General features: G+C 45.1%; 1 protein-coding gene across 9 annotated transcripts; it reads right to left on the bottom strand.

Annotated features, from left to right (window-relative positions):
* Nucleotides 1-7525: 7525 nt before the first annotated feature.
* On the bottom strand, nucleotides 7526-22402 carry vrk1 (VRK serine/threonine kinase 1). Of its 9 annotated transcripts, none has more exons than XM_085391630.1 (15): nucleotides 22291-22402; nucleotides 20911-21011; nucleotides 20751-20810; nucleotides 19242-19401; nucleotides 19033-19088; nucleotides 17826-17895; nucleotides 17200-17287; nucleotides 16407-16515; nucleotides 15456-15548; nucleotides 14738-14870; nucleotides 14042-14231; nucleotides 13890-13948; nucleotides 11252-11421; nucleotides 7939-8032; nucleotides 7526-7800 (listed from the first exon to the last, which is right to left on the bottom strand). In XM_085391630.1, the coding sequence occupies exons 2-15, from the start codon at nucleotides 20941-20943 to the stop codon at nucleotides 7652-7654; spliced, it is 1464 nt and encodes a 487-aa protein (XP_085247756.1). In that variant the 5' UTR covers nucleotides 20944-21011; nucleotides 22291-22402; the 3' UTR covers nucleotides 7526-7651. The 9 variants fall into 9 exon arrangements, with proteins under 9 accessions (XP_085247756.1, XP_085247759.1, XP_085247764.1 ...); XM_085391633.1 differs by having other exon boundaries at nucleotides 14111-14231; nucleotides 22291-22398; XM_085391638.1 differs by lacking the exon at nucleotides 20911-21011 and adding an exon at nucleotides 21587-21789 and having other exon boundaries at nucleotides 22291-22382.
* Between the last annotated feature and the right edge of the window lie 300 nt (nucleotides 22403-22702).

Raw genomic sequence — 22702 nt, 5'->3', positions numbered from 1 at the left:
AGTGGGAAAAGTAAGACACAGTGATGAAATACTGCTTTCAAGCAGTGAGAGGAGTTCTGTATTACTGACCAAAGAACAAACAAGCCACTGGCATGAGTTGATTTCTAGAGGTGCACACACACACACACACACACACACGCACACGCACACACACACACACACACACACACAAACAAACAAGCAAATGAAAAAGGGGAATACTAGTTTGATGACTGCTGAGCTGCACAAAACACCCCAGCAGATGTTCATGAGCCTCATCGAACGACAGAGAAAATCCACACTGCAGCTCTCAAAGTTTCCACAGGAGCGTTTCCTCCAGACGCCTCCGCTCTCTCCGATGCACACAGTCCTCCTAGAACTTGAAGCTTTAGTAATTCTGACTCTCGGGCAATTTGCATTCAGTTTTTCCCACAAATCACTTTTGGGAAGACCAAATCTGACAGACCGTTTTTGAAACCATGAACACCTGGAACTATCTGAGTGTAAATAACACATTATGACCAAATTATCTGGTGTTGTCAGGAGTGCTGAAGGACTAATGAAAGAATAGCACTTGTATTCTGGTGTTTAAATGCAGTAAGCACTTAAACAGGCTTAAACATACTGCTGTGCTTTCTTAACTGTCATATGTGTCAACTTGTTGAGTCTTCTTAAGGAAACAAATCAATTCAGTTTTACTTATATAGCTGAAGGTCACAACAACAGTCACCTTGAGGACCTTTATATTATAGGATAAAGATCCTGTAATATTATCAAGAAACCCCGACACTGAGACAATCAACAAATCAGACAGCACCAGGAGACAGTGGGGAGGAAAAACTCTACTTTAACAGGAAGAAAGCTGCAGCAGAACCAGGCTCTCCATCTGCCACAACCTGTTGGGGGTGAGGGGAACGAGTAGAGCAGCCCCAGACCATCACACTACACCACCATGTAGTGTTCTTTCACACCACATGTGAAGGGAAACAAACAAAGATGTCATTGTTGTCTCATCAGTCCACATTAAGAAAGGTCTTAGGGTTCAGCGGGATGTTTTTGCCACTGCTTTCACCTCTGAACTCTCCCATGGATGCCATTTTTCCCAGCCTCTTTCATCAGCACTGACCTTGACTGAGTGCAGGGATATTACATATTACATTTACATTGCTGTGCTTGATCTACCAGAACCAAATTCCTTGTATGTGTTTGCGCATATACGCGATGCTGATTCTGATTAGCCATTGTTCTTGGTTGTTTGGTGACCTCTGTGATGAGTCATTGATGGGCTTACGCTGACCACTCCTGGGAAGGTTCACCACTGTTATCTCCAATTGTGCATAATAATAATAACAATAATAATATAAGCTAGCTTTTCTCCTTAATAAAAAAGCACCATTTAAGAATAGCATGACGTAATTACTCAGGTTATCAATGTATAATATTACATTTAATGATCTGAAACACTGAAGTGTGACAAATATGCAAAAAGTGAATCAGGTAGAGGGCAAATAGGTTTTCAGAGTACTGTACTACTGTAATTAGTACTGATTGCTACTGTGATGTAGTAATCACTGTGTGTCCAGTTTCTGTCTAATGTTGTGTAAATAAATGAAAATACACACTTTTTTAACAGCAGCCTGAAATCTGCACACTTTGTCTGGTTTCTCGTGTCTCTACGTATCATGATGGATGGAAACTTTCCACTTTTGCTGTGCATCCAAACTTTAGACCGTGTGATCTGTGGCTGTACCTTCCACCTTGCTTTGAATGCGCTCCATCCTCTACCCCCCACCCCCCTACCCCACAAAACACTGACAATTGTCACAAACACAGGAAACCCACAGACTGGGGAAACTGTTATTGAGTTATTGGCATGTGAGCCTGGGGAGGGTTAGCATCCATATCGTGAGAGCAGTGGTTAGGCTACTGCTGCGAGGCTTTCACGCTCTGCCGGCTCGCCGATCAGAGGCCAACCACAGCAAACACGGGCAGCAGCTGCCTGCCGGGCTGGCCGCTGGATAACACAGCCATGCTAGAACACGACCGCTCGGGATCAAATTGTACACCTCTCTGCTGCCTTGTGTTTAAGTGCTGTCCCTGCTACCCCCTCCACCGTTTGTCACTCTGCCCCCACCTACCTACATCCATTTGCCATCATTATGTACTACTGCCCCCTAATGTGGGCCCACGGCTGTGGCACCCACAAGGTCAATGTCTGAGAGGGGGCGGGGTTGTGCTGGAGCAGAGGAGCCGTGTAGGGGGCCTTTTTACTTCTGAAGTGGCTGTAACGATCGATGGCAAGCCACCGGCCTCCACAGGGGCCCCTGAGGGCCCTCGCAACACTAACATTAGAGGAGATGACTTCCTCCAAGGGAAAGGACGGGAGGGGAGCCTGCTGGGAGTTAATGAGAGCTGTGTGGGGGGTGGATCCTATTGGGATGGCCCATAAGCTTGAGGATACGGATGGATGTAGGGGAAACGGACAGCTTGTCAGCAGCTTCTCATGTGTAAAATGTTCTCCTGCACACTCACTTTGAAGGAAATGAAATTTGGATTGCTTGACGGAAGTTTGATAATTGTGAAACATTTCTGAGCAGCAGCACAGAGACAGACGGGTATGTGACCATGTGGAATCATGAAAGGACGGCGTTCCCACGGACCTGTGAACGTGTACGTTAGCGCCGCTGAGCCCAGCAGTGGAGCGTCTGTACGTACGCCATCAAGTGGATTCAGAAAGTCAAATATGACATTTACCTTTCTGCTGCTTGAAACTATAGAAGCAAAGTATGAACATGTTTTTAAAAGAGAAACGTGTCGCTGGGCTTAGCGTGCTAGCACACAATCCTGTGTAGTACTTTTATTATTCAAATATACTCAAGTACTCATTACACAGAAAAATATTCATATTATTGATAATCAATGTGTAGAACACGTTAATTACACAGCTAGAAATTGTTTACTTATATACTACTGGGTAGCGTTACACTCCAAGCCTGGGGTAACCTGGGCACCAGACAAATACTCAAAGTGTGATTGAAGAGTGTGATGAGTCTGCATGGTCACAACAAACGTGAGACAACCTGTAAACTCCTGCATGCAGGCGGGGCCTCAGCAGGTAGAGCACGGGACAGGATACTGAGGCTACGTCTACACTAATCCGGATAAATTTGAAAACGGCGTTTTCATCTTAAAACGCTCCGCATCCACACTGTAGTTTTCAGACCTTTTCATCCACACTGAACGCTACATTCCTGTACTGCGCACGCATGAAAAGTAAGATGTAAGCAAGCTGCGTTTTTTCCGTCTGCCATTTATTTACTTTCTGGCTCTTCACGGCAAAATGTGGAGGAAAAGCAGCCAGTTTTATCTGGAGCATGTACAAACTGGTATCAATAGGGCTGTCAAAATTCAGAGCTCCTCCAACCTGCTGGCTAAAGACTTTTTAAATGTCATAGACTCTTTTAGCTTCACCCAGCATGCATTGGATCCAACACATGTACAGGGCCACACGTTGGACCTCGTGTTGTCTTCTGGATTTCCAATTTCTAATTTGGAAATATTGAATGCGATTTTCCCTGATAATTGTCCAGTAGTGTTTAACATACTTTTATCTCACTGCCATTTTAAACCAACAATCCCAACACGCCGTTATCGTGTTTTTAAACCACTGACTATAGAACAGTTCTCCACTGCCTTTAAAAAATGGTCGGGTTCTTCCCTTGTTGATGGCACCGAGCAGATCGAATCAAACTTTTCTAGTAAATGCAAGGCTGACAACTCAATCAGACCCGAGGACAAACGAGACGACCCGATCAGCTAGACGACAGTGCAGGAAGGCTGAACGAAAATGGAAAAAAGACAAGCTACAAGTTTCCTTTCTGCTGCTGAGAGAGTCTATAGAGATATCAGGACATTGTAAAAGCTGAAAAATCTAAGTTTCTCGCAAACAACTCTAATAATCCCCAAACTCTCTTCTCAGTTATTGATTCGGGTCGAATACCTCCCCTGCCTCTCATATGTATAGCTCTGCTGAAACTTGCCATAGAGTCTTGCAGTTTTCTATTAATAAGATAGAAATGCTTCGATCTGTGTCGACCCTATCTCTGTACGATGCCTCACTAACATATACCTGTTCTACTGCTTTTAACCAGTTTGAGCCTGTGTGTTTTAACCAAGTGGGAGATCTTTGTAACAGTATAAAGACATCATCCTGCCCCACAGACGGAGTCCCAACACATTTTTAAAAAAGATTATTAAGGTAGTCGGCTCCGACATTTTAACTATTTTTAATAGTAGTCTCAGCTGTGGAGTGGTACCAACTGGATTTAAGCACGCTGTAGTGCAGCCAGTACTTCAAAAATCGAACCTTGACTCCTCTGCTTTTGCTAATTTCAGACATATTTCCAAGTTTCCGTTTCTGTCAAAGGTTTTGGAGAGGATTGTGTTTGAGCAGCTACAATCCTTTCTAAATAATCATAATATCTTTCAGATATTCTGGTCAGGTTTCAAAACCCACCACTACACAGAAACTGCCCTCCTAAAAATTCTTAATGACATTTTGTTAATCACCGATTCAGGTGACTCAGCTGTGCTCCTGCTTCTAGACTTAACTGCAGCCTTTGATCCTGTTGACCACAGTATTCTGATCTCGCGACTGTATCAAAGGTATCCCTGTGGAATGGTTTCGGTCGTACCTCTCCGAGAGGACTTTTCCCGTGAGCCTTGGTGATTTCACTTCCTCCACAGCTCCATTTACTTGTGGTGTCCCGCAGGGTTCCGTATTAGGCCCAATTCTCTTTTCAATCTATATGCTACCCCTAGACCTAATCTTTAGGAAGCATAACATCTGCTTTCACGCTTACGCCGACGACACCCAGATTTATCTGCGGCTTAATAGAAACACCTCCACTTCCATGGAATCTTTATTCAAATGCCTTGACGAAGTTAAAACCTGGATGGTCTCAAATTTTCTTACCTTTATTGAGACAAAACTGAAGTAATTAGTTTTAGACCAAGCTGTAACTTTAATGCCCCAGATTTAGATTTATGTAACTTAGCATTTGTTGTTAAAATAAAAAAAACCTGGGGGTTTTCTTGGATACAAACTTGCATTTGAGAAACAAATTAATTCAGTTGTTCAGCGGTCCTTTTTTAAATTAAGGCTCCTATCCAAGGTGGGATCATTTTTATCCTGTAAAAACCTGGAGCAAGCAGTCCATGCGTTCGCCCTTTCTCGAGTGGACTACTGTAATTTGCTATACGTCGGTGTCAGTCCAGTCTGGCACGGCTCCAACTTGTACAAAATGCTGCAGCCTGCCTTTTGACTCATGTGAAGAGACACCAACATGTTACCCCGGTGCTTGCTTCTCTTCATTAGCTTTCAGTGCATTTTAGAATTAAATGTAAAATCTTACTTTTGACTTATAAAGCGCTAAATGGCCCAGCACCGGACTATTTGTCTGACCTTTTGCAGCTTTAACAATCTACCTCTGCACATTAGAAAGGCCCCACCTGTCACTCTTTAAATCCCATCTTAAAACACATTTTTTCTCTTTGGCTTTCTATACTGTATGAGAGTTACCAAGTTGTATTTGAATTTTCTTACCTGTTTGATGATGTTATTGTTTCATTATTACGTTGTACAGCACTTTGGTCGACTCTTTGCTGTTTTTAAATGTGCTTTATAAATAAATAAATGAATAAAATGACTAACCGACTCAGAGATCCCAGTGGCGCTACCTTCCTGCACCTGTGTCTTCTTTAGGTGCTATAACGAGATCAGGACCTTACAGCATTATAGACCCAAACTGCTGTTTATTGTGAAATGTTAAACAGTGTTAAGAACAGCAGCAGTTGGGTAGTAGTAGCTCAGGGGCAGTGTTGGGCAAGTTACTTTGAAAAAGTAATTAATTATAGTTACTTCTTCAAAAAAGTAACTGAGTTACAAGATTCTAAAAGCAATTAATTACTTGAAAAGTAACTATTGCATTACTTTAAAAAAAAAAAAAAAGTTTAACCCTCCAGGGTATAATTGGCCATTTTTAACTACTTTTGGTGTTTCCTCTACATTTCACCGTTACAAACTATTTACTTTGCCTTGTTTGGTCTCATTGTTTTCAGCACAACCTCACGTGTCTGAATTTAGTTATCTTTTCATTTTGACTACTGTACTAACTGATCTAAAATCAGATAAAAAACATAAAATCCGAGTAGAAAGGGATATTTTTTACTGTAACAGCCACAAACATGTTTATTGAATCATATTTCATAACTTTAAATGCAAAAACTAAACTGTCACTTTAAAATCCTATGCACAGGTTTTGCAAACAACAAAGTGATTTGCAGTAATTTACCCGTTTTCTAATAACCATGTCAAACTGTTTACAGAACAATCAGCTGTTCTTCAATAAGATGCCACAAATTATTTGTGCCAAATATTTCTGTCCACTATAAAGGAAACATCACAGCCTGATACCTGCAGGTCTGACAGCAGCAGGTGCATCACTCCTGTTTCTACCTGGAGACAGCAGTCGCCTCATTGTTCTGACACACAACACAAACTATCCACAACACTACACACTAACTACACAACACATTAACTACACACTCCAAACATGCTAAACGTCACAAATCTCTCACATCTCAAAACTCCCTCTCTCTCTTCATCACTCCTCCTCTTCCTAAACAACCAAATGTCATGTTGCCATATCATTTTTTGATTGGTCGACATGGTGCATTTTTCCACCAACAGGCTGTTTTTGGTTTGTTTTTTATTTGTTTTGGCTCATAAGCAGAGAGAGCTCGCTGCGCTGTCCTTAGACAGTAAACGTGATTGAAAACTGGTACATGTCACCTTGTTGCTTTGTCTTTAAGTGGTCATGTGATTGGCTGACCACGACTACTTTGTTCTTCCTCAGTCAAACAGCAGCACTCATGCGATTATTTTGCCCCCTTAGCTCCAGGTGTTGTGCCAAAAAGTGATGTCAGCCAGAAAGTGATCGCCGCCCGCGGGAGCGCGCAGCTGCTTAAAGCTGTAGCGCTCAGTTTACTTACAGCTACTTCCTGCAGCTGATATAAGGAGCTGTAAGCTGAACAGAGCGTCAGCCGTTTGTTTGTTGAAACGCGACCGCATTTTCTTGTTAGTAACGGTAACGGCATTGTAACGATAGAAATAGTAATTAGATTACTCGTTACTGAAAAAAGTAACGCCGTTACTTCTAACCCCGTTGTTCCCATCACTGCTCAGGAGGTAGAGCAGGTCATCCTCTAATCAGAAGGTGGGAGGTTCGATCCAGTCTCCAAGTATCCTTGGGACAGATACCAACCCCAAGTTGCTCTCTGATACAGCAATCCGATTATTGTTCAGCATCTGCAGACAAGTGGGAAACCATTTCTTTACCCCCAGTTCAAAGACAGCGCCATCTATGGACTCGTTCTTAATTCATGTGCCACTGAGTTCCTCAAACTTGCCATAAAAAAGCAACAGGACAACTGAAGTTTGAGCTTCTTCACACTTTGTCCCAGAAGTTTTAATAAGAACAACCGATCAATGTCGTTATCTCTTTATTGTTACAATGCAATCAAACATCAGCATCTATTAGCACAGTGTAACAGTGTAACAGCCCAAAGTAAATCCAACATAAAAGCCTGAGAGGAGGAGTGAGGTGGATGTTCAGGTGCTCGTTTTCTTGGGTCTGCCTCTGGATTTTTGGGCAAGTCCAGGTGATGTCTGGGTTCCCATTTCCACAAGTCTGGATTTGGGGTCACTGCTGGGCACCTTCCTGGATTTCAGAGTCTTTTGGGGACTTTTCTTTGGTCTGTCTGCAAAGTTAAATTCAGCAGGCTGTCAATCGTTTAACCCAAATGTTGTCATGTAGTTTTCATTCATAGCCTCTGCTTCAGTTACTCTATTTAGAGATACACTGACAAAAACTGGTGCACGCTGAAGAGGAAACCAACCGTTCTTCTTTGTGACTCTCTTTTTCTTGACGGGACTCGAATCCACCTCGCTCTCCTCCGCTCTATCCGCTGCCATCTTTCTTTTGGTCGTCTTCTACAGAGAGAGAAACACGATAAATATGAAGAGAAGCACCAGTCGGTGTGTTGATGTTGACTAAAAGACATTACTTTAAACCTGGGAGTCCACTGTGGGTCCTGTACAGTTTGTTTCTACAGAATATGTTAAATCAAGAACAAATGTGAATAAACATGAATATTTCCCACATAGATAATAACTGTCAAACTGCCTCATGCCATAAATTGAGATTTAATTCTATTTTTACTGAACTGTATTAATATAGTGCCAAATCACCACCATCGCCTCACACTAAGTTATTCTGTACGGTAAAGATGCTACAACCACACAGTGACAGTGGGAAGGAAAACTGAACAGGAAGAAACCTGGCCCCCGGCTCAGGGAGGGGCATCTGCTGTGAGGAGGGGGCACAGGCAAGAAGAAACACTGTAGTTCATCCAGAATCATCATTTAGCATAATCTGAGGTGTTTAACAAGCCTACAATGTGCATGCCCATCTAGCCTTTGTTAACAGGAAACACACACATGTAAATGACACAAACCGAAGAAGCCAGCAGCTCGCAGTCTCAGCCAACAGCAGCCACAACATCCTTGCAGCTTTATGATGGATGCAAACAGTCGATCCAGGCGTGCACTGATGATTATGTGCGTCTCACTGACCCTGAGCTCCTCATTATAGACTCTCCTCAGCACTCAAACTCTGTGCTGGAAAACTGCTACGTGAAGTTCTATCACAGGTATGAGGAAATCCCAGAGACTCCCCACAGGAAACATGTCATGCACTAGAATCTGACTGTCGCCATTACTCTCCTGATGTAGGGCTGTGACACTCTGCATCGACTACAACATGGACCGACCTGGGTTCATTCAAGGTGAAATGTACTTTGTAGAGCTTCCACAAACACGACGGCTGCTGAAGAGTTCTTCATAAACTTATTATGTCTGTCAAAGCAAACACGGTATGTCCTCAGGAAGTACAGGTGCCCCCAGAGAGAGCGATGCGCTTATCACAGGCAATCAGCTCCTCCATCCGCCGCCGTCCTTTCTGGGCCTGTGTAACGAGACTCCGCCCACTGCCCCCCTTTCCATTTTTGCCTCCATTTTGACAATTGCTACCTCATGATCACCATGCGGCACCCACTGAGGTGAACAGATTGGCGGGATAATTACATACAATAACAAGCACCAGGGCCCAGTAACCCTTCGGCTGGCAACACCACGTCCCCAGTGGCAGCTTCCATATGCACAGAGAGCATGTGGGGGAGTGACGGGGGGGAGAGAGGGAGAGAGAGAGGGAGATGGGGAGAGAGTGAGAGACAGGGGAGGGGGGGTGAGAGAGACACAGGGGGGGGATGAGAGGGAGACAGGGGGAGGGGGGTTGAGAGACGGGGGGGGAGAAAAATGGGGAGAGAGAGAGAGAGACGGGGGGGATGAGAGGGAGACAGGGGGAAGGGGGTGAGAGAGAGACAGGGGGGGATGAGAGGGAGACAGGGGGAGGGGGGTTGAGAGAGAGACAGGGGGGGATGAGAGGGAGACAGGGGGAGGGGGGTGAGAGAGAGACAGGGGGGGATGAGAGGGAGACAGGGGGAGGGGGGTTGAGAGACGGGGGGAGAGAAAAATGGGGAGAGAGGGGGAGAGAGTGAGAGACAGGGGAGGGGGGGTGAGAGAGAGAGACAGTGGGGGGGGTGAGAGAGAGGGGGGGGGAGAGTGAGAGAGAGACAGGGGAGGGGGGGTGAGAGAGACAGTGGGGGGGGGGTGAGAGACAGGGGAGAGGGGGGTGAGAGACAGGGGAGAGAGAGGGGGGGGGAGAGTGAGAGAGAGACAGGGGAGGGGGGTGAGAGAGAGACAGGGGGAGGGGGGTTGAGAGACGGGGGGGGAGAAAAATGGGGAGAGAGAGAGAGAGACGGGGGGGATGAGAGGGAGACAGGGGGAAGGGGGTGAGAGAGAGACAGGGGGGGATGAGAGGGAGACAGGGGGAGGGGGGTTGAGAGACGGGGGGAGAGAAAAATGGGGAGAGAGGGGGAGAGAGTGAGAGACAGGGGAGGGGGGGTGAGAGAGAGACAGTGGGGGGGGGTGAGAGAGAGAGGGGGGGAGAGTGAGAGAGAGACAGGGGAGGGGGGGTGAGAGACAGGGGAGAGAGAGAGGGGGGGGAGAGTGAGAGAGAGACAGGGGAGGGGTGGAGGGAGAGACAGGAGGACAGAGAGAGTCAGGGGGAGTAACACATAAATGTTACGTTGTAGCTGAGAGCTCCAGCATCACGTACAGAGGCGATGATGTTTGTCCTGATGAGCACCAGCACTGAGAACAGTCAGAGACGGGCTGCTGCATGCAGACACATGAAGGGAAACTTCTTATCAGCTGAGGCAAAGACAGCAATGCTAATGACTCCAGTTCAGCTGCTTTGGTCTTAATGAAATTAACAACAGGTGCACTAGAGGGGCAACAACGAGACAACTCCCAAAGCACTAGCATGAGGAGATACCAGGCTTCACAGCCAGTCCAGCCACGGCCAGGTCTGCCGTGTCGCCCAGCACAGCCATAACCCCCCTGGGGGTCCCTAACCCATCAGCAGGAACAGTATCTGTTTCTTTGTGCGAGGAGGAACACGACGAGCACTATAAGAGCCGTCCACAAGGTTACTGGTGTGAATGTCTCTGACAAAACAATCAAGACTCGACATCCAGGCCTTGTGATCACTACCCAGCACCACGGAGCCCGAGTGGCATCGGCCATAATACCAGACTTGGCATTTCATCAAACCATGTGGCATCGCTTCATTCTGGACACGCCCCTATGACCACAACAATCTGAAGAGACAGGCGACCCCGAGGTGTTGGGGGAGGGGACTGTGAGCAGTCCCTGGAATGGACATCAAATGTGTCATCTATAGGAGCCTACACACTAACCCTTCGACCATAAAGACAGCTGGAGGATGGACACTAACCGAGAACAAAGTGAACTGGTGGATGAGTTAATGCAGAGGATGCACAACAACTACATATTATACAGTTCATAGATGTGAACTGGACACAATGATGCCTGAAACCATGAGACAGTTACTCCTGTCATCACCAAACAAAGTTAGTAGTAATTATGATGAAGCGACAGTTGTTCATTTCTTAGTCGACTAAATGAGGAAAATAATTCGACGGTAAGTCAGAGGTGTACACCCCCACAGGCTTGAGCTCAAATACTGCATTTTCTCGCTTCCCTCTAGAAACAAGTAGGAGCGCTGACCTTGGTGGGAGGCGCCGCTGCTCCACTGGCAGAGGTGAACTCCAGCTTGCCGTCCTCTTTAGGACCGATGGTCTTCAGTCCAGCCTGCAGGATAGAGCGCAGCTTGTCGTAGGGTGGTTTGGCTGTGTAGCCCAGAGACTTCACCTCCTCCATGAACCGCTGTATCTCATCTGCAACACAAGGAGAAGCCCGCTCATCAGAACCCTCACACCTTCTTGCTCGTTCGAGACCATCAGGTCATCCATGTTATTTTCATCAAACACTTCATAAACAAAGTCATAACTTAAACACAAGCTCCCCCCCCACACTGTTGTCACCATAGTGTGTTGCATTCAGATGTCAACGTCAGGCTAAATGTTGTGTGGTGGGACTTTCTTCAGACTTGGTGCACACACACAGACACACAGACACGGAGCAGAAAACAACAGTTTGCTCGTGCTCAGCACAGCAGAAGGACGGAGGTGCGACGTCTCCTCTGAACCGACACGCTGCCTTCCGGTCAAAGCACCAACATTAAAAGGCAACTTTTAGCACAGTCGGGCAACAATGTTGCCATTTACTGCCGCAGCTTGTGGCCTGTACTTCTATCCCAGTGAGAGGTCAGGTGGTCACTGCTCAAAGGCAGAACACCAAGTGGCGCTGTCACTTGGTGTTCGCTCGCTCTGTGGTAGAGTATCACTTCCTGTTCCTGCTCAAACACAGTGGTGTTTCTGAGTAGCTTATCTGCTTAGCAATTTAATTAAAAACTTTTAAATACATTCTTTTTTCATAGTATAATCTTCACGTGCTTCATCCGAAGCACACTGTCTGTGTACTCACTACCTAACTTATAGCCAAAGTATTCACTCACTGTCTCTGTACTGTTTCGCTAGCTTAGCTTAGCTCGTAGCCGACTCGTTAGCACCATGGCTACTTCTCCTGTCCCTCCTGCACTTTCTTGCTCATTGTGTCAGATGTTTAGTTACTCCTCGGCCTCCTTTAGCAGTAATGATATCTGTAACAAATGTAGCATATTTGCAGCTCTGGAGGCCAGGATTACTGAATTGGAGACTCGGCTTCGCACCCTTCATTCACCCATAGCTAGCCAGGCCTCTGTAGCTGGTGCAGCCGAAGATAGCGTAGGCCCCGCTAGCTGTTTCCCGGCAGACCCCAAGCAGCTGGGGAAAGAGGGCGGCTGGGTGACGGTGAGGAGGAAGCATAGTCCTAAACAGCAGCCCCAGGTACACCACCAACCCGTTCATGTGTCTAACCGTTTTTCCCCACTCGGCGACACACCTGCCGGGGGTCAAACTCTGGTAATTGGTGATTCTGTTCTCAGACATGTGCGCAACAGCTGGAGTTCATGCATTTATTACTTCCAGGCTGGACTACTGTAATTCATTATTATCAGGAAGTCCAAAAAACTCCCTGAAAAGCCTTCAGTTAATCCAAAATGCTGCAGCAAGAGTCCTGACAGGGACTAGAAAGAGAGAGCAGATTTCTCCTGTTTTGGCTTCCCTTCATTGGCTTCCTGTTAAATCCAGAATTGAATTCAAAATCCTGCTCCTCACATACAAGGTCTTAAATAATCAGGCCCCATCTTATCTTAATGACCTTGTAGTACCATATCACCCTATTAGAGCACTTCGCTCTCGCTCTGCAGGCCTACTTGTTGTTCCTAGAGTATTTAAAAGTAGAATGGGAGGCAGAGCCTTCAGTTTTCAGGCCCCTCTTCTGTGGAACCAGCTTCCAGTTTGGATTCAGGAGACAGACACTATCTCTACTTTTAAGATTAGGCTTCAAACTTTCCTTTTTGCTAAAGCATATAGTTAGGGCTGGACCAGGTGACCCTGAATCCTCCCTTAGTTATGCTGCAATAGACGTAGGCTGCCGGGGGATTCCCATGATGCATTGAGTTTTTCCTTTCCAGTCACCTTTCTCACTCACTATGTGTTAACAGACCTCTCTGCATTGAATCATATCTGTTATTAACCTCTGTCTCTCTTCCACAGCATGTCTTTATCCTGTCTTCCTCCCCTCTCCCCAAAGGGGAGACAGATGGCCCCGCCCCTCCCTGAGCCTGGTTCTGTTGGAGGTTTCTTCCTGTTAAAAGGGAGTTTTTCCTTCCCACTGTCACCAAAGTGCTGCTCATAGGGGGTCATATGATTGTTGGGTTTTTCTCTGTATCTATGAAGCGCCTCGAGGCCACTTTTGTTGTGATTTGGCGCTATATAAATAAAATTGAATTGAATCATGTTAGAAACACATGAGAGCAGCCAGGAACGGACGAAATGAATCAACTCACACTTTACTGATGATGCTGCTGTAACACACAAACCTTATCAAAGAACACTAACAGTACTGATCATAGCTGACAACAACTCCAAGGCAACTTAAACTCCTTAAACACTTAAAATAATGGAAAGGTAAAATGTTCGACTAATCATGAACTTGATATGATTTGAAGTCACATGGTTTCAGACTGTGGGATTATGCAGGGCATTGTGGTTTTCACAACCAGATCAAGACATGAGCATTCATGATGTGACAAGTGTACAAAAGTCTACAGTATATGAATAATACGGTGAGGCACGTCAGTGTGACCAGCTCAGCGCTGGTCCATCGCAGCCACAGAGCCGCCGCTGTCAGTCTGTCTCACCTGGTTTGTCTTGAGAGGAGAAACACTTGGCCATGAACTCGCTTATGTTTTCTTGACTCCTGGAGGTGAAAACGTTACACAACTTTCTTTAATACACATCAATCTGTGTGAACTGTACAACACAAAACAAAAATGTAAATAATAAAACGTACTGTAGAATTGTATAAACGGCAACGTGTTGCTGACTGGAGCACCCAGGCTGGGTGCTGAGTTTCACATACCGGATCTTGGTGTCTCTGACGTACAGCGGGTCCTGCAACTTGTCCTCCCAGGGCAGCCGGCCACACAGCCACTGAACCATGCAGTAGGACAGGATCTCCAGGTCGCTGCGCCTGGACGCGGCTGTTAGCAAACATGGCGCACGTAGCAACATTAGCAATATCAGACACTTATGTACATAATAGCATCCAGGTTATTTCCACGTTGTACGAGATGAGGAACACCAATCAGTATCAGTGTTGTTCTTTGGCAAACTTCAGCTGGAGCAACAACGCTGTGGCTGAACACACTCAGTACTACGACTGCGGCCCCAAAGGTAAGTCAGTCCAGCACACTGCCGTGTTAAAGTGCTCTGACTGCACAGCAAAACAAACATGGGTACTGTTTCGGTCTCTGGGCGAACGTGGGGCCGTGTCACACTCTATGGTGCGTACTGAATCCCAGTTTAAATGGGGAGGAAACAGCCCAGCTGTTCCAAACCGTCCTCACTAAAATGGTTTGAAATCCGTTCACACTGATTTTCCTGTTCATGGTTAAAAACATCAGAGCCTGCCGACTCTTTCAGATTACCACTCTGGTTTTGTACACCATGTTGGGCGTCATGACTACTCGCGTACGTTTGCACCTACATGCTCCTTTGTGGCAGTCGATGCTTGTGAACTCGATGGTACCATCGTGACATTTCTTGGGGTCTTCCTTGTACTCCTTGGGCAGACCTTCAGGTGCGTACCTATAGGCCAGTCCATAATCTACCAAGTAAACCTACAGTTGACAAACACAAAGATTCAGGCATGCACACACATACACACAGTACTAATCCATGTTTTAGCAGCGTTCACTGACTGTACACAGACAGGAGACACACGATTTCAATTCTAATTCCAGCTCCATAGCACTTTATTATTCCTCAGTTTGCATTGTGCTTATATTCTCTGTGGCTTTAATAAAGAAATGTAGAGCAATAAAAGCAAACCTACATTCACCACCTCCGAGGAAGAGCAGGAAAAACAACCAGAGCCAATATTAAAATCCTGAGGGGCTGATTTCCAAATTGTCATTTATAAAAAGCTCCTTAATAACACCACCGATGATACATTATTAATCTCCAAATTAAATATTTGCCCCTGCCCCCACCTTATTTGCAGCTCTGTGCTCCTGCCATCTAATCTCCCCCGTCTGAACACTCTGGCTTCACCTCCCCCCGTCACAAAAGCCTAATTGAATCTAATGAAGCAGTGCGAGTGTGTTCCAACCAATACCAGGCTCCTCCTCCTGCCGATGCACAGGTTACAGCGGCACTTTGTAAACTGTCACAGTTTCAGTCAGCACGCTGGAACTCCAACTGACCTGGTTGGGATCGCTGTGACTCAACATGAGGTTAGACGCCTTCACATCAGCGTGCACGTACTCGTGCTCGTGGATGTACTCCAGAGTATCCAGCTGCACAGGAACAAATACTCCATCAAATACAGAGTACAGACACATCTGTGATGTAGCAAGACCCTAGTACAAAGTAATCACACTACATGGTTTAAATATAATGTGCAGTTTGCTGCTCAGCCCGTCATCACCTCACTGAGCAGCAGCCACGTAAAGCCAAACCTGTGATCACATTACGAGGATTTTATTAGCAACTCGATTCATTACGTTCAGTTTCAGAACATAAACATTTGTCTTTTTTAGAGGGGATGTAGCCGGGCTGAGCACCACAGAGCAGAGGAGAGTCTGACCAGAAAAAGTTTCACCTCCTCCACATAGATCTTAATAAACTAGAGCGAACGGGAGACGCGCTGGTATAAGAGAAGCGTGGGATTTCCAACAAGAAAGAGAGTCACAGTAAATGACTATTTCACAGTCTATCCAGTGTCACTGTGACAAGTCTTACTGGACTGTGTAAACAAATTACTTCATTGTTGGTATTTTCATGCAAACAAAGGATTTTCGATCGGAAGCACAGGTGCAGGAAATCTGCTGACGTTCGCGTTTCCGTAAAGCGGTGTCAGATTACAGTTTCAGCTCACTTTAAAAGCAGAAACAATCATTCCAGGATGAGCAGGAGAATGCTTCTGACCCACAATCATTAACACAACTGAAAATACACTTGTGTGTCTCTTTGGGAAAACCCATTTCCTCCCCTGTGCATCACTAACTCTGAGGATGAAACCGCTTGTTATTCGACCCTCATCATCAGTTATTTTCAGTTTGCGAACAACGTTCATCCTCAGGATGTTGGTCATGACCTGCTGTTTACAACCTAAGTGATTCAGACTGAAACAACTTCATCGTGACAAAACCAACCAGTCGAAGGCCGAGCTGCAGGACCAGCTTTCTGGGAAATCTCCTTCCGCATTCCTCAAACTTCTTCTGCAGGTCTGTGCCAAGTCTGTCGATGACCATGAACCTGTATCTGGTTGGGACAGAGAGCTTTGTTAGCAGAGCGTCAGAAAGGCTGCAGCTTTACCTGTTACTGTGAGGAGAACGCAGCTGTTTCACTTTACTTCTTATTTGGTGTTTTCTTTCATCGAGCTTTCAGGACATTAACACAGTAAAAAAATAATAAAATATTAAAAACTGAGTTGTAAAAGGCGTAAACAGGGAGATTAGCTTAAATATCGGAGTTACTATAAGTGCACAGAGGAGGTCAGGAGAGGTGATGCAAGGGCTGAGGATAGTGCTAACTATGTGACCCAGGCGGGACCAAAGCTGATGCCTTATCAGGCCACTGGGCCCTTATGAAACCAGTAACAAGTGCTACTACTGAGATCCACTACATGGTATCAGGCGGTGCCAAAGTAATCCACTGAATGAATCAGAGTGAGGTCTGCTATAGAAGGCAGAGACCTGAGCTGGGAAAACACAGGCTCTAATCAGCGTAATCATGCCCACCTCTCCTTTAAATCTGTGTGTGACTCCATCCAGTGTGCAACATGCAAACACCATGGAGGAAAAGTCAAACACAGTTGATGCACAGCTCGAGCTGCGTGCACCAAATATAACTGCTGAACCTGAACGACTGCACGTCACACAGAGGGAGGAGAGACGGGCTGCATCATTACAACCTGAGACTCGTCCCCAGCACTCCCACCCTTACCTTTGACCCCCTCTCTCATGTCGACCCGAGCCCCAGTACCGGGGCACGCCCAGGTTCTTCAGCTTCTTGGACTTCATCCAGCTCTGAACTGCAGGGCAAGAGTAAACGTATCAGACACGTACATGAGCTTTTAATGTGTGCATACATGAAATCAACAACACAGGAAGTAACTCTGTGAAGCCTGGTGCTGGTTTAAGTGGGTGATGGATGTGAGACTCCAAGTAATAAGAGTATAAATCAGTGGGGGAAAGTGGCCAATATGGCCGCGAGCTAATCTGCTGCTGGGACAAATATTTACCAACAACGTGAGACTCCAGCATGAATAAAATATGAGGCTTTGGTTCCTTAGTCATATAACAGTTAATCGTCAGGGGAGACTGACATTTGGATTGTTATTATATAAAATGCAAAGCGGTGGCCCGAGGGCTGGCGGCGCTGCCACCAAACGCTTCCTTTCCTTTGTAGGGCTCCTCTGAGCCTCGGCTGCAACACCATCTTTTAATTAAGAAACTTGCCTCTCTTTTTATTTGTTTGCCCTGCTGGTGAGACTCTTGTGTTATGATCGCAGGGCTAACTTTGGCTCGCTGACAGTGTGTGTGTTTATAGTGTCTGATCATGTGACTCACTGAGATCCGGCTTGGCAGCTCTCATGTAAAACGCGAGCTCGCAGAAAAGCGGTCCATTGTCAATAGGCTCCTGTGGACAGATCAACAGGTACATTAGGTCTGCAGACCCACAACAGCACACTGGGCTTTTGTGTTTCCACCCTTCACAGGCAGAAAAAAGAAACAATCCAGAGTACAGCTCACAGCACGGCAGGCCGGTTCCTTCTCTTCCGTTTAAACATTTAAAAAACAAACAAACAAAAGTGCAAAAACTGGTTGTGTGTTTAAATCCAGGTTCACAGACTGTTACATCTCTGACAGTTAGGAGCAGGTCCGTGCTGGGAATGAGCCCCAGCAAGCGGTCGTGCTGCAGTTTCAATAAAAAGATTTAAAATGTTAAATAAATGTTGAATAGCTTCCACAGTTTGTTTCAGACAGCGACAGCACAAATAATTAGAGTTAAAGTTGGAATAAACACAGTACAGGTAGAGCTTTACATTTGGCCCACAACAGCCATCACGTCACTTTTTAACAGCAACGCCTGCAGCGTGCAGATGTGAGCCTGCAGTGGGCTACAGCACAGTGGAGCTGACGGCGCTTTTATTCAGGCCACGCTCGCTGCTGTACGTCTCTCCTCACATCTCGACAATGATTTGAACCAAAAACGTAAAATTTGGATTCAAACGTTGCCACTGATTCAGTTCAGATCTTGGGTGATGTGGCATCCCCGGGCTTTTTCTCCCCGTTTCTCCTCCTTAAGAATAGAAACAGGGAAATGGTCACAGTGCAGAAAGCGCCTTATTGGCTGCAACGTTTGCACTGTGATCACTTCTCGTGACACTTCAGTGACCAGCAACTGGACAGAGCCATCTGAAAGGTCCAGGGTCCAGGGATGCTGGCTGCATCGCTGCAGTTAGTGAACAAATAAATCGGACGATTCTCAGAGTCAAATGGGAGAGACTGATGAGTCTGCACATTAGAGCAGAAAAGCAAGTCAAACAAGTCCTGTCAGTATGTGAATTATTTCTGGACTTAATCCAATGAACTTATGCTGCCAATTAAGTCTTAACTCTTGATGGGCTTAACTAAAGTGGAAGTGTTATAGAATAGAAATTGATATGTCATAAAATACAAAGGTTGAGTTGGCTTTGGTAGCTACTTTTCTGTGAGTAAAGACAAAAGTATGTGACGAGTAATAATGCCGGGACTGGAACAAACTTAGTCCTACCACTTTGATGACATAGCGAGCGTCAGCACCCACGGGGTTTGCAGAATTTTCCTCGGCTGGGGAAAACATGAGGGGGAATATGTTCATTATTTACAGTATTTGGTTGACACATGCTTAAAATCTTTATTCACTTTTATTCAATATAAAGTTTGCAGCTCAAACTCGGATGTTAACTAGAACTAACATACAAATAACATTGTCTTTCTTACCCAAGTATATGACCCCAAAGCCCCCCTGACCGATCGGAGCCCCCAGCTTCCATTCCTTCTTCATGGTGTCCTTCAGCACTTCTCCAGGAGGAAACTCCTCTGCCAGTTTCCTCTTGGCAGGGGCTCTGCCTCTGCCTGCCGCCTTGGCTTTAGGGGGCATCTAACACACACAGCCACGGTGGTCGTTAGTGCTGCTCCATCGTGATGGAAGCAGAGCTCCAAAATAAAACTAAGCTAAACATCGTTGTAAACACAACAAGAAATGGAAACTTGTACTTTTCGGGTCACATCAGAACCATGTTTTTATCTGTACCGAAGTTAGCTAACCACATCCTGAGTTCCCCATCACCTGCTAATGTGTGCAGCCTATACGAGACATTTCCCCAACACGAACCGCCTGTTAGCATTCAAACCAACAGAAAGAGAAACAGTAAAGCCATGACGTCGTGCGAATCCCGCACCTTGCGTTGTTCTTTCGAGGCTCGTTAGCTCTCATGCTAACTGCGCGGTCTTGTGAGTAACCGTGTGTCACATTAGCGCCTACATGACCCGCTACATGACGCCGTCCGACAGCACACGCTCCCGAGTCGCTGTGGTTGGTTCCGTTAGCGTACACATATATGCGTGTATGACAGAAACATACCGTCGCTTCGTTGTTTATGCTTCCCTGTAGGAGAAACTGTACACGGACCAAACTTCCCGCAAAACTACCGGTCAGGAAGTGACGTCCTCGTACCGCGCTATTTTATTGGGGGAAGTCGGTGCTTCACTACTGCGTGAACAGCGACGAGCTGTCCTTTCTGTTAGCGTGAAGAAGTTTAAATACGCATTTAATCCCCGGGATCTCTTAATATATGAAAGATGTAAATATATTTTAAACATGTCTTAATATAAGAAGTGCAGTTTCAACAGCAACTCTATTTTCTGCATTTCTGCTGCTGAAACCTGCCAACATGACTCCTGTGGGCTCAGTTCTAATAAAGAAATATGAGCTCAGACTGTCCTGTAAATATAAAGCAGAAAGTTTACAGAAAATGCCTTTTTTAATGTGGAACCATCATCCATCCATTATCTGCTGCTTATCCTCCATGGGGCAGGTCTTCAGTACGTGATCAACTATCAGAGCTGTGTTATTAATTTCTTATTGTTTTATTATCAAACCATGGACTAATATGTCCTATTGTGCTATTTAGTTAAGTCCAAATCTGTGTTTGATTCTGTAAATTTATTTAATTTTGGAAAGAACAACAACATTTAATGTTAGGGCTTGTGCGTAATACTTTGCAGTCAATAACTCCCTGAGGTGTAGAACCATGAGTTTTGTGATTCCTTAAGTCAGTAAAAGGTCATCCAAAGTCACTTTTTGTCTTTATAATAATGAAAACATCTCACCCAGTTTGTAGGCAGTGCAAATATATCAGAGTAAAACACAGTCCGCGCTGCTCATAGTTCAGATTGTGTATATTTGCACCTAAGTGATTAAATATATATGCTTTTGTCTCCATGCACCATAATGATGTGTTTTCCACCCATCCAGCCACACCAGTACTGCTTCATCTTATAAGGCACCTGAGAGAAACAGAAGGGGAAAGTCTTATTTTCTAGGTTAAGAAGAGCATTCATTAATTTCACTACTGTCACTGTATTGCCCAATCAAAAGTCTTAATACCTCTCCCCAAGGGCGTAGATTTGGTTTTGGCATTGGTGGGGACGGATGATTCAGCCATTGAACCCTGTCCTGTTTCTTTTTTTTCCTTTTTGTCTTTGCTTCTTGATAAAAAAAAAAAGAAGAAGTAAATACACTTGCCTACATGTGCTATTCTACATGCTTTTAAACCATTTAAAATTACAATTCATAGTTTTATGTGTGAATTATATAATGTTAAGTTACTATTAAACAAATGACTGACTTTAGTTTACTTCAACCATATTCCATATAAATCAGGTATCATACAAAAATAAAAATAGCTTCAAATACAGTCGTGACAATAAAAGAATATGACTTTAAGGACTTAACAACATTAGTTCAGTTATAGTGCACCAACATCTCTGACACATTAGCACTAAGGGAACACTCAGTGACCTGCTGGTTTTTGTCCATAAAACTACTCGTCTAAGATGACCACAGAGTAAAAGATCTCTCAGCAAAATGATGCAACATTTTAGGCACTATTGCCCCGATTAACTCAGTGAGCTGAGATCTTTTATTCTAAACATGAACTACTGTTACAGCAACAGACATGGACTACATGCCCCACACAACAACTCAATGTCCACTATGTGAAGGAGCCAAACACATGCCTTCTCCTCTCGTTAATCTACAGCACCAAATCATCATCAGTCACCTGTGAGCTCTCCTCTTCACCTCTGTCCGAGCTACATGGCAGAGCTGCCTCTGTCACCTGATGAATAACAGTGAGACACTCCACATACATGCAGTCACACATGTGCTTCAAATACAGTCATGAACCACCAGGTCATCATCCAGTTTCACCTGTGATCTTGTGTCACCATTACTCTCTGAGCTCTGTGTTGGTTCTTCTGTCACCTGACAAACAGGACAAACATGACAATAAGAATAAAACGTGCAGCTGCTTCAGTGTTTCTGTCACTTTGTGCAGATCTCGACTCGTCAGTAATGTTTGTAGGCTGAGTGCATTTTAAAACTGTGCAAACTGCACTACAAGGTGGAATATCTGCAAAATCACGACGACCTCATGATATTTTGTCTCAAAAATTAACCCTATGAATATGTCAGAGCCATTAGGATGAAATTATTGTGTCACCAACATTTTAATGTTAGACGTATAACTTTAACAGCCTCTGTAAACTAATATCCGGGCTGCTCGAGGCTCCGTTTTCTCTGACAGCTTCAATCAAAATTAGAAACGCTGCTCTGAGACTGAGAGAACTAACAGTGCTGCCTGCTGTGCAGGTAGTTTCCAAAACACGGTATTAATGGGTACATACTTAGACTGATGTGGGCCAAAGCCTAGCACAGCCTGTAACGTTATTATGACGGACACATTTTATGCGTTAAGTGACTCACAGGTTTATATGAAAAACACTTTCTTATATCCAGCTTCTTCCTCTTTGCTGCCGTCCTCCTCTCCTCCTCCTCGCAGCGCAGGCTTACCGCTGCTGAAACTAAACAGAGCTCCCTGAAAGGCTCAGCCAATCACATTGGCCATATTTGTCACATGACATAGGACTCCAGTAGAGCACGTAATTTAACTCTTTCTGCACCGCTGGGTGAATGAGACGCTGACAGATCGTTTTTTCTTTCTATAAGGTTTGTTTGTTTTTACTCGAAGAGATCGAAATGTTGGTGGGGACAATTCAATAACCGCTGGATATTGGTGGGGACGTGTCCCTTCCGTCCATGCCAAATCTACGCCCTTGCCTCTCCCCTACTTTCATTGTGTGCCTGTATAGCAGAGTTTATTGTGGAAGAAGTGGGT

The sequence above is a fragment of the Rhamphochromis longiceps genome, linkage group LG19 (assembly GCF_057381845.1).
Source record: "Rhamphochromis longiceps isolate RC_006_pf linkage group LG19, R_longiceps_female_GT1.1, whole genome shotgun sequence".
In the NCBI taxonomy this organism is placed as follows: domain Eukaryota; kingdom Metazoa; phylum Chordata; class Actinopteri; order Cichliformes; family Cichlidae; genus Rhamphochromis; species Rhamphochromis longiceps.
The sequence above is the reverse complement of the archived record's forward strand: the minus strand, read 5'-3'. Positions and strand labels throughout refer to the sequence as shown.